We start from the raw sequence: 12570 nt of genomic DNA, 5'->3' as shown, positions 1-12570 counted from the left end.
TCTTATAGTTTATATCTATATCCCACTTCTAAATCTTATATCTAATTGTTTGTATCTGTATCCCACTTCTTAACCTTATATCTAATTGTTTGTATCTATATCCCACTTCTTAACCTTATATCTAATTGTTTGTATCTATATCCCACTTCTTAACCTTATATCTAATTGTTTGTATCTATATCCCACTTCTTAACCTTATATGTAATTGTTTATATCTATATCCCACTTCTTAACCTTACATTGTATATCTAATTGTTTATATCTATATCCCACTTCTTAACCTTATATCTAATTCTTTGTATCTATATCCCACTTCTTAACCTTATATCTAATTGTTTATATCTATATCCCACTTCTTAACCTTATATCTTATTGTTTATATCAAAATTCTTGTATATCAGACAGGATTATCTACTGTTTACACCAGTGCAAGAAAACCCTGTCCTACAGCCCCCCCCCCACCTCCCATGTAAAACAAGTCGCATGCTTTAAATGACGTCATTGCTGCGCGCATTTTATGAATGAATTGCATTCTTAGGATGACGTCAACCGTTAGGAATGAAGTTCTAAGTTCATACGCTACTATAAGAAAAAAGTGCATAATGAGAATATCAGGTTTTGTAGTTCCTGTTATGAAAATAATTGATATGTAATATGCAAGAAAAGAATCAAACACCGGCTGTCGTTGCAGACAGGATTATCTAGCTCTCGGGTAACTGTTCAGCGAAAAACTTGGCAGAGCCTTGTTACCGCTGTAAACTGTCACTCTCGAGCTAGATATTCCTGTCTGTACCGTTAGCCGGTGTAAGATTCATATAATCTATACCCCACTTTCTAAATCTTTATCATATTGTTTATATCTATATCCCACTTCTAAATCTTATCTGATTGTTTACATCTGTATCCTTACTTCAAAATCTTATTTCTTATTGTTTATATCTATATCCCACTTCTAAATCTATATCATATTTCTGCATCTTGTATATCACACTACAAAAACTTATTGTTTATATCTTTATCTTATTGTTTATATCTGTATCCCCCTTCTAAATCATATCTTATTGTTTATATCTGTATCCCACTTCTAAATCTATATCTTATTACTTATATCTATATGTCACTTCTTGATGCAGATATTAACAGATAAGCCTTCACTATAGACGTTTACCTCACAATCTGTACCCTCGTATCCACGGTTACATGTACATCTGTAGCCAGATCCAGGGACATTGTTACAAGATCCGCGTCGGTTGCAACTGTCAACATTACAGAAAGCTTTCAGACTGGCACAGTTTGTTCCTGAAAACATTAATGACATTATCACTTTAATATGTCCCTTCTTTCCATTGAAAACTTGATACTGGGGCTCTGACAGTATTTTTAATCTTGCCTTTTTTGCAATTTGAGGGATTCCATCCTTCTGAACATTTTTCTGATATTTTACATTTGTAACAGAGTTTTGTTAGTATTTTTTTATTCTTCGGGTGGAGCCAAGGCCTATGAGCGTTATACTGAGGTTAGCCTTATAACATTGTGTGTTATAACAAAGTAGCAGTGTAATTGTTGATAAAACCATCAGTGCACCTTTATCATGACTTTCCCATACATATGTGACCTTTGAGCTAGAGATCTGATTCTTGTGCACAACACAAGGTCATCATGTCCAACACATTCATATATTCTTATTTCAAAATCCATCTAAGGAACACTCAACACAAACATCAGTGTACTTTTACGAAAAAGTGTGACCTTCACCTTTGAGCTACAGATCTGCTGGAACTTTTGGTGACACAATGTCCAAATGTGCTATACATTTATGCAAAAAATATTCCAAATTCATTATTAAAAGAAAGATTTAGACTAGACAGCAAGTGTGGACAGACCAAAGGAAGGAAGCTTTAAAACAAGAGCTGTCGGTAGGACAGCAACGCTCGACTATTCTTAGTGCTTGATCAGGGTTCATACAGATGTCCAATGCCAAAATTCAAGGACTTTTTAAGCACTATTTAAGCATGTTTTCCCATTTTTCAAGCACATTTGTTGCACATATACCGACACAATTTTCAATCGAAGATGGGTAGTTTATTTGCCATTTTTTGTTGAATACACATTTTCTCACCACAATTTTAAGGAATTTATAGAAGAACAAGGATTTAGGGTCATCAAATACAGATTAGTTCAAAACAACTGCAATTTGCCCACTTACTGTTACCTTGAGTAAACATTTAATTGATTTTGATACTAAATTTGATTATTTTCTTTTTACTTTGTTAATTTTTATCGAAACTATGTTATTCTGTGTTTCAAATTTTCAAGCACATTTTCAGCATATTCAACCACTTTTTAAGCACTTTTAAGCACTTTTCAAGAGAGTAATCAAATTCAAGGACTTTTAAGCACTTTTTTTTATTTTTAAGCACTTTTTAAGAAAGGGACTCAAATTTAAGCACTTTTTAAGACTGTACGAACCCTGTTGATAGTAAAAAAGCCTTGATAATGGAATTTTCTAAGTAAAGAAAAGGATGAAAAATTTCTTTAAATCCATATTACAGATATAGGCCTTGAAGAGAGTCCTATTATACTCTCAAAGAAGACTATAAAATTTCAACTTGTTTCAAAGCCATATGTCAATTGACTTTGAAAATATTTGAGTACATTCTAAGTCGAAAAAAAGGAGCATAATTCTGTCAAAATGCTTGATACAGTTACCTCCCCCTGTCTACAGGTTGGGGTCATAATGGTGAACAAGTGTGCAAAGTTTCAAAGCCATATGTCAATGGACTTTGAAAATATTTGAGGTATTACAAAACTTTAACAAAGTGGTTACGCCGACGCGGACACCAACGCCGACGCTCGGGTGACTACAATAGCTCTACTTATTCTTATCGAATAGTCGAGCTAAAAAACTATTTTTATTTTTTATTTTTACCTTCCCCATTTTTTGTTTCATTTTTTTTTTTTTTTTGGTAAGGGGGAATAAAAACACCAATACAAACACCTCACTGATCGTTCATGCGATTGCCATTATAACACATTTATTCTTGAAAATTTCCAAATGTGCATTATTGCTACAACCTATGGTTCTATATACATACATTCTAATAGATTTATTGTTAATAAAGATATATTTTTTATTACATGCTTTTCGGTGGTTTATAGCAATATATCAGTGATATAAAAACTGGTAATTTCACTGTTTGAAACAGTGAAATTACCACTGTTGTTAATTTCCCAACTTTTTTTTGAAATTTAAGCCCCTTCCCCTTGGGGGGTTTTAAAAATTTAAAAATTAAAAAAGGTTTGCCAAGGAAAAACTGGGGAACCCAAACTTAAATTAAAAACCCGGTAAACGTTCGAAAAAATGAGGGTCACACTGTATTATTTTTTGGGCCCAAACGTTTCATTTCAGTATTGGGTTTTTAAATTTGTTTTTTTAAAAACGTTTTTTTTGCTTTATAAAAAAAAGGGAAAATTTTGTTTAGTTTTGAAAGGAGATCAAAATATATTTCACCTTTGAAAAACCAAAAAGTTAATTTTTTCACTCGGGTTGCGCCCCCTCGTGAATATCCCTTTTTTGGTGTTTCACTCGGGGGAAAAAAATTTCCCGATCTTACACAAACCCTTAAAAAAATATCCTCAAATATAATAATTAAACAACAACAAAACTTGGAAAAACAGGCCAAGATAGTTTTCCCTACCAAATTAACTTGTCACCAGAATATATTTATCCAAGACAATCAAGAGGTCAGACACTTTATAAATATGAAATGTTATGATCAAATTAAACCTTACCTTCATAGAATTCGGTACATTGACACTCATAGCCAATAATTTGATCCACACATGTTCCACCATTTATACATGGGTTAGTTGCGCATGAGTTAATATTGGTCTGACAATTTTTGCCCGTGTAACCGGTTGTACAACTGCATCGATACCCACCGAACATGTCGGAACATGCCGCACCATGCTGGCACGGGGTAAGTGAAGCACAGTAATCGGTCTTCTGTTTACAAGTGAAAGACCTGAATACTGAAATATATTTCAAGGGTCAAAGGTCAAAATCTGAAAACAAGCAGACAAAGGTCACCTCTGTTTAAAATCATATTTAATTTATTAATGTAGGTAAATATCCATAGTATGCCTTAATCACAATGACTTTGAGCATTGTTACTATTGCATAAAAATAACACCATAATATAGATGATGAAACAACCTGATATTGACTTAATAATAAAGATACCCCTATGAGTATTGTAAAACTAGCCATAATTTTAAATTGGAACTAGATCTACTTGTTAAAATCAGGTTTTATAACAAATTTTAACAGGCATAAAATCATGACAGAATGTTGTCATTAACTTCATTATATTAAAGGCTAAGCCACCAGTATATGTCAGACCAGCCTGCACACCCATGAAGTCTAACCAGGCTTTATACTACTGATAGCTAGATCTTTTTGTATTCTGATATTGAAATCCCTCAACCTTTAAAAAATGGACTGGTCCAAATTCAAAATAGGGTAAATCCATTACAAAAATTCTGGGAGTTAAGGATAAATTCTTAAGCTGGTATTTTGATGCTTAATGTACTCTTAAACAGCAAGTATCAGTAATTTATGTACCTCTGCTCACAGAACACTTAAACTGAATATCATAATCTTGATTTGCAAACGGATACGAGAGTGTTTTTAGTTCCTGGTTGCATGTAAGACCGCCTGGTAAGTTTCTATTATCCAAGCATGTAGCTCCAACTCGGCAACATCTCGTATATAAAGGTTCAGTGCCTCCACAAATATCTAGTCCGTACTGAAACAAAGTATCGCAAATACTATATGCTATATTCTAACAAACTTCATAATATTTTCCTAGTCAGAAGAGTATATTACTACATGAAATATGCATGACATCATAAAGAAATGTTAATGCATCATCTGATATCAAATGTGATGACAATAGACAAAGTTTTAATACATGTAATGACACTTTTCTGCTTGGTAATAGTACGATATATTTTTCTGAATTCTAGTTTCAGCAGCATTTTTAAATGGAAACCTATATCATTTTTTCCTACATTTTAATTCAATAATCTTAAATATTTTGTTATGAATCATTCAGGTACACCAATCTCATGATCATCACATCATTGTCATCATTATTGCCCATTTGAACTCTGCATTATATTACAACAATATTGTCTTGCATTTCCTACGTAAAATTATCTTAGACATGTGTCAAATTTACATAAACTAAGACAAAAATGTAAAAATGTCTATCAATTGTCCTTACTTTTCTGATTTTTTTGGTTTCAAAAAACAAAGAAAAACCTTTTTAAAAAAAACAACCTTTTTAAAACCCATGGGGAAAAAAAAACAAAAAATTTAAAAAAATTTATTAAAAGCTACCCCCACCTAAATATTTTATGACCAAAATACTTTTTTGGGCATCAAAAATACGGTAATTTATGACTTCCAAAACCAACTTTTTTTGCCTGACATTTTTTTTAATCAAAACACTATCTCCCCTTTTAAATTTTTTTAAAATTTTACCCTTCTTTTTTGACATGATTTACATCCCCATGATTTTTTGTTAGACCTTTAGGTTTCCCTTTATGATATGAATTTTTATGGTAAAAAAACAAAAAAACTTGGGCAAAAATTGACTTTAAAATATATTATCAAATTTGGGTTTCTGTACTTTCATGAAAAATTTCCCCAGAGTTGCACGGAGAATTGAAGGGACTAGTATATTATGATATTTTATTTATTTCACAAACATTTTTTACCATTACATATTATAAGTTGTTTGGTCTATATGTACTTACACCTCTCAGAGTTGCCAGGATATATTGAGGTATAATAAGATAGTTCATTAATTTCACAAACATTTTTTACCATTACATATTATAAGTTGTTTGGTCTATATGTACTTACACCTCTCAGAGTTGCCAGGATATATTGAGGTATAATAAGATTGTTCATTAATTTCACAAACATTTTTTGCCATTATTTATAACGAGCTTTGGTCTACATGTACTTACATCTCTCAGAGTTGCCAGAGATTCAGAATCAGCAGGTGATGAAGGAGTAGGTGTTTTCAGGCTATATTTTGGTGTAAAGAAATCATCTGGAATAAAGAAACCAACACAAAAATTTAACACCACATTTGGCAAAAAGTCTTAATATTTTGTCTGACTGCGGAAGTTTGTCTTTCAAATTTCAGTCATCGTTGAACATATATAGATCTTTATTATTTCTGTCTTAACAGAGAAATTTTCTGTTCATACTGTATAAAAATGCAGTGATAATATTTCACTTTGAACTTCCTGATTATTGATTATTGTCAGTTCATTGTCAAGGGTTGAAAGTAGGGGTGTCACGTTTATCCGTTGAAACAGGTACATCTGTTTTTAGCTAAAAACCAGTGAGAAAATTCAATAACCAGTAATTGAGGCTTGTATCTGGCAAAGGGGCGAAAAAAGCTTTAAATTGATTCTAAATATTACCTTAGTTCTTTTATAACAAGATATGACAATAGTTTGTATTTTAGTTTTACTCAACAAAGTTCTTTTTTCCGGTCTGATAATATGCATTATTATATGATCTAAATATATCTGTAATCTCATTGGTCCAAACAGTAGTCAATAGAACTTTTTATAAAATCATATTTACTGGGTGTAGTATCATATTCACTGGCTGAATTGGATTTTCCCAGTCTAAAAATAGATTCAGACTCATATTCAATGATCATACACTGTAGACTGTTAAATACGCGTGTTACTTAAAAAATAATTGTTGCTTCTTGTTCTTTATGGCATATTTCTCGATTAAAATATCAATACATTACCATTTTACTTAAAGGCTACACCGCAATGTTGAGTATAAACTTGAATTACTTTTGTATGCGCAGCATTCGCAAAGTCGTTGCACGCCTAACACGTGCGTCTTTTTTCCCCGAGCTCCAACGAGGCAAAATGTGTACATGTATATAAGGTTGTACTTTTTGTGCTTGTTTTATTTATTAGCCTATTCATATAATAAAACAATTATTGACTAGTGAGCCATTGAATATGATGTGATATTCACCGGCAGAAAGTCATATTGACCTCGGCTATCGCCTCGGTCAATATGTCATCTGCCGGTGAATATCACATCATATTCAATGGCTCACTAGTCAATAATTGTATAGTATGACCCTAGCCAAAAATAGTTACTCCATATTCAGATATGTATTGTAATCATTTTGAGTTCAATAAAATACAAACAAAATGTCATATCTTGTCATAAAGAAACATAAAGAAAGTTTATGTTGAAAATCTAAGGATTTCATTAGTATGGTCGGTTAAATGTTTAACACCCTTCTTACGTTACCATTTAAACCATTAGCATTTTTCTAACCGTGACACACCTAGTATGCGATATCCCTTAAAAGGTAGCAGGACCTCAGTTGGTTGTACCATTTTTATAAAGTACCTACAACTAACTTTTTTATAATATTCATACAAACATTTTGAGGGTATTATAATTATTTTCCAGCTTAACTGGTGAAAAGACTTCAAGATGTCCCTTCGTGCATAATTTCAGCGGGGGAACCTGAGGAACGCTTATTTTTCATGACATTAACATTTCAATACAAAGGCCAGTTGATGCAACATTTCTTTTGAAGGTTAACATCAGGAACATGGTTGCCATAGCATTTCTTTTTATAGCATGTGAAATTATCCTTTAAATTGCACAAAATTAGAGGTTCGTAAACTGAAAATGTGTCATATGTATCATTCCAAGAATACTTGTTAATATGGAAAAATTGTTCTTATTTTTATGGCAGTTAAACTGTATTTGATCATGAAATCGTTTCATTCATTCTAACAGACTTTATACAAAAAATATACCCAGACTACTGTACTAGCTACTTTCTGTGTTATGTCAAACATTGTCATACTCAAACATTAAGCTAACATGTGAATACACACAGTGTTAGTGAAGCCTTACCAGTTGGGTTGATGACATATTTTGTGTACAGATGCACATTTGAATTGGTGCCAAATGTCAGGGATGTGTCAGAACTCCAAATGTAACATTTGTTGGTATTCAAATCAAATGCAAACAGGTTGCAGCGAGTTGTAATGCTAGTGCATCTTATCCTACATTCGGCTGCAGTGTCCACATCACTTTCAGCGGTAAAGTCCTGAAGATTTGTAGGTGCTCTGTTTAGCAGTATCTGGTACTGAGCATAACTTCCCTCAGCATCTGAAATTCAAACAAATATAAAAATGGTTATAAAAACTTTGATATATCGAAGGTTTAACACAAAACTGTTGTAAGTCCATTTTATTTCATATAAGTTACTGCCATTTTGCAATGAATTTGTAATAAAAAAGTACTAGTAATCTGTTTTATGGGTTAAGCTTTTCAATGGATTGTGAAATGATTTTTTATCCGCCACCGCAAAATACTATAAAGATCATATGGCAATTATACTATTGAAGAAACAACTCAGATGCCATGTCCATGCATTGTTTTAAGCATAAACATGCACCTTTGTAAGGCCACTGGCCTTCCATATCCCTCCAATGAGACAATTATAAGTCCATGGAAGATTTGAACTTACAGCACTGAAAAGCCAGTGATATAAAGTCCCTAACAATATGGCCATGCAAGTAAAGCACTTCCAACTATAACACTAAATATCATAGCTAGGTTTGGAAAAACGGCCTTATGGTCTAGGTAGATGTTAACTTTTGAAACATCATGGGTTTGTGCTGTGATATTACATCTTGTGCTGTTACATCTACAAGTTATTTCTGGAATGGGATATTTCCTCATTTGACAACCAGTTATTTCTGGAAGGGGATTTTTCCACATTTGACAACCAGTTATTTCCTGAAGGGGATATTTCCACATTTGACAACCAGTTATTTCCTGAAGGGGATATTTCCTCATTTGACAACCAGTAATTTCTGGAAGGGGATATTTCCTCATTTGACAACCAGTTATTTCTGGAAGGGGATATTTCCTCATTTGATAACCAGTAATTCCTGGAAGGGGATATTTCCTCATTTGACAATCAGTTATTTCTGGAAGGGGATATTTCCTCAATTGACAACAAGTTAATTCTGGAAGGGGATTTTTCCTAATTTGACAACCAGTTATTTCTATAAAGGGATATTTTCTCATTTGACAACCAGTTATGTCTTTAAGAGAATATTTCCTCATTTGACAACCAGTTAATTCTATAAAGGGACATTTCCTCATTTGACAACCAGTTATTTCTGGAATGGGATATTTCCTCATTTAACAACCAGTTATTTCTGGAAGGGGATTTTTCCTCATTTGACAACCAGTTATTTCTATAAAAGGATATTTCCTCATTTGACAACCAGTTATTTCTGAGAGGGGATATTTCCTCAATTGACAACCAGTTAATTCTGGAAGGGGATTTTTCCTAATTTTACAACCAGTTATTTCTATAAAGGGATATTTCCTCATTTGACAACCAGTTATTTCTGCAAGGGGATTTTTCCTCATTTGACAATCAGTTATTTCTGGAAGGGAATTTTTCCTCAATTGACAACCAGTTATTTCTATAAAGGGATATTTCCTCATTTGACAACCAGTTATTTCTATAAAGGGATATTTCCTCATTTGACAACCAGTTATTTCTGGAAGGGGATATTTTCTCATTTGACAACCAGTTATTTCTGGAACAGGGTATTTCCTCATAAACAACCAGTTATTTCTGAAAGATTATATTTCTTCATTTGACAACCAGTTATTTCTGGAACAGGGTATTTCCTCACTTGACAAACAGTTATTTCTGGAAGGGGATGAGGATGACATTTTTGAGTGCCTTTTACATAACAGATTAAACTGCTATTTTTTAAACAAGAGCACTGCATGTGATGTTAATTCTTGTCTGTTGCAGTCAACAATTATCAATTACCAATTTTTACAAACATTACAAGTTAAAAAGGGGCATAACTCCAAACATATAGCTTTCAAAATTATGACTCTTATATAACAACTCCACATGGTCATAATAAGTATGTTTTCATGTTGATAACTTTTAAGTTTGAATAATGGGCTACATTAAAATTTTGGAGAACAACTACCAGTCAATTCTTTCTTCGAAACAGACTAGCTAAAAGTGAATTTCCTAGACAGTACCAGCTTCAGGCACAAGTATATTTTTTATGAAAGAAGTCCCTGAAATATTTCAGAACTAGAAAAGGTCAACTGATAAAGAATAAAGGGAACACTATTGGTGAATTTCATCAGCAAAACTTACCATAGGTATATTCTGAATTACAAATGCACATATGTTTATTTGCTTGATAATCATCAACGCAAGATGCCCCATTGTCTGACCTCCGACAATTGTTAGATGTGACAAAGTATCCTGACGCACTTCACAGAAAACTCCGCTGTAGGGCCAAATGACAATTACATGAGAAAGAATTCAACTGATTATTACACACACCTCCATTGATGCATGGATTTGAAGCACATTCATCTGAAATTCAAAATTTTATTCATCATTGTTAAACTTGCAGCATTTATATTTGGTTGATAGGCTCTTTATATAACATTCTTATATAACATTCTTATATAACATTCTTATATAACATTCTTATATAAAAGAACTTCTATGTGCCAAAGTCTATTAAGTCAATTCATCTCAATGTGTCGAAGTAAAATGAAAGTTTCAGATTTTTTTTCGAAAATATTCATTATAAAACCTATATGAGGACAAATTTTTGGTTAAGTTATTGCCCCTTTCCTTTTGTGACACCTTTTGTAATTTACATGTAAATGCCAACAACTGGAAATATTGACATTAAGTTGAGGCAAATATCCTGATATTTCTTATTTTTTACACAAATCCCTTCAAACTTTGGACATACTGAAGTTCGATCGATATATCGATATACCTGCTAAATATTAATCCCTGCATGCTTCTGTATGTATATGAATAATATACTTAGCAACAAAATGGCAGATATCCTTGCTTCAATTTCTTACCAATCGTTTACATTTTTAAATCTTTTTATTAGTCATTTTGGGATATCAACATTTCAAATATTTCTTGTTTAATTTGTACCAAAAAAAAAAGCTATTTGAAAATATCATATAATCAACTTTATCAGCTTGATTCCATAAAACCAACACTAGGAGCCTCAAAACTTACAGCCATGATGTCTTAATACAGAAGTTTGTCATCATTCCTATGTAAGCTGGAAACATTTATACTTGGTATGAAATTCCACATAGACATAAAACAATTTTTCATCATGGATGATAAATGTTCAAGAATCCAAAATGAAAAAGAAATATTTTACTAACCAACATCTTCTTGGCATTTTTCGCCTGTATATCCGGATCGACAAACACATCTGTATCGTAAATTGGAGTCTCGGCTCACGTCTTCACAACGGAGTGTTCCAACAGCATTGCATGGTGATGGGTTACATATTTCGGCACTCCTCTCGCAGCTTTAAAAATAAGTAACATGCAATCAATGTTAAAATATCACTCCTGATTTTTTTTATTATCATACAATCATGCAATTATACTGCGCAGGTTTCAATATTCATACTGTATTATCATTGTTTCTTTACCTGTAACATTTGTTTGTACATTTTATTATCTTTTATCGTATATCATAACCCTACTTTTGTCAATAACCCTATACAGACAGAAAATGAAGTTATCCATGCAACTAGTGCAGACCTAAACCAGTCTGCATATACAATATATGCTGTCTGATCATAGTCTGCAATATTTGTTACTGACACAGTCAAATTTTCCCTTCAAATAATCAGCGGTATAGTCCAGATTGAAATACGGCCAAGTCCATTTTAGATATTTAGCATGGTAAGGTTAATATATAACTTGAAGCACTCTTCACTCATTAGTACAATTTTCAAGTTTTCATATAAGTTAACATGAATCTTGTGGTGTACAGCTTTAATCATTCATCTTCAATTATTCATTATAACACAGTATCTCCTCTTACACAGCATTACCTCTAAACATGCTGTGTACCATTAAAAAATTTTAAACATATCATGATTAAAACAATGTGCTATATCTATCTATGCAAATTTGAAGAATTTTCTTTTTTTAATAAATCTTTAAGATAAAATTCTAAGGAAAAAAAACACAAAATCTTGTTTTGGCCATTTACAAGTTTAAAGTAGTTTCAGAATGACATACTTTAAAGTCATGCAAAATTTATTCACAGGGAAAGCAGTATTCGCTAATACATGTACATGTTAAAAAGCCACAGACATTTCATGCATTTTAACAAAAAAATACACAAAAAATCACGTCAGAGTGTTAAGTACATCTGAAACAAAAGCTGGCATGACATGATATCTGATTATATACTAATTAGATTTTCTGTACAGAGGAAGAAAAAGGGTGCTGGATTCAATTCCTTTTATATACATTTTATATTTAAATACATTTTTCTCAATCAGTCATGTAGGGAGCAGTATCTTTTGTCAGTGGGGCAGCACTTTTTAACATCCAGTTGATTTTTACATCCACTTTAACGTATGTTTTTGGTT

The 12570-nt window shown here is 32.3% G+C and overlaps 1 protein-coding gene across 1 annotated transcript in view; it reads right to left on the bottom strand.

Moving 5' to 3' along the window:
- LOC132736824 (uncharacterized) overlaps window positions 1-12570 on the bottom strand; it is a 71067-nt gene that overhangs the window by 43934 nt on the left and 14563 nt on the right. Inside the window, exons 11-17 of the mRNA XM_060724039.1 lie at window positions 11342-11490; window positions 10446-10511; window positions 7991-8248; window positions 6040-6125; window positions 4625-4808; window positions 3793-4032; window positions 1169-1299 (exon numbers count right to left, since the gene is read on the bottom strand). Coding sequence (XP_060580022.1) covers window positions 1169-1299; window positions 3793-4032; window positions 4625-4808; window positions 6040-6125; window positions 7991-8248; window positions 10446-10511; window positions 11342-11490 — 1114 coding nt within the window. The remainder of the gene's footprint in view (window positions 1-1168; window positions 1300-3792; window positions 4033-4624; window positions 4809-6039; window positions 6126-7990; window positions 8249-10445; window positions 10512-11341; window positions 11491-12570) is intronic.

The sequence above is a fragment of the Ruditapes philippinarum genome, unplaced genomic scaffold, assembly GCF_026571515.1.
Source record: "Ruditapes philippinarum isolate M1 unplaced genomic scaffold, ASM2657151v2 ctg3383_1_1_1_1, whole genome shotgun sequence".
Classification (NCBI taxonomy): domain Eukaryota; kingdom Metazoa; phylum Mollusca; class Bivalvia; order Venerida; family Veneridae; genus Ruditapes; species Ruditapes philippinarum.
Note: the sequence above shows the minus strand (reverse complement) of the source record. Positions and strands in the feature narration are given on the sequence as shown.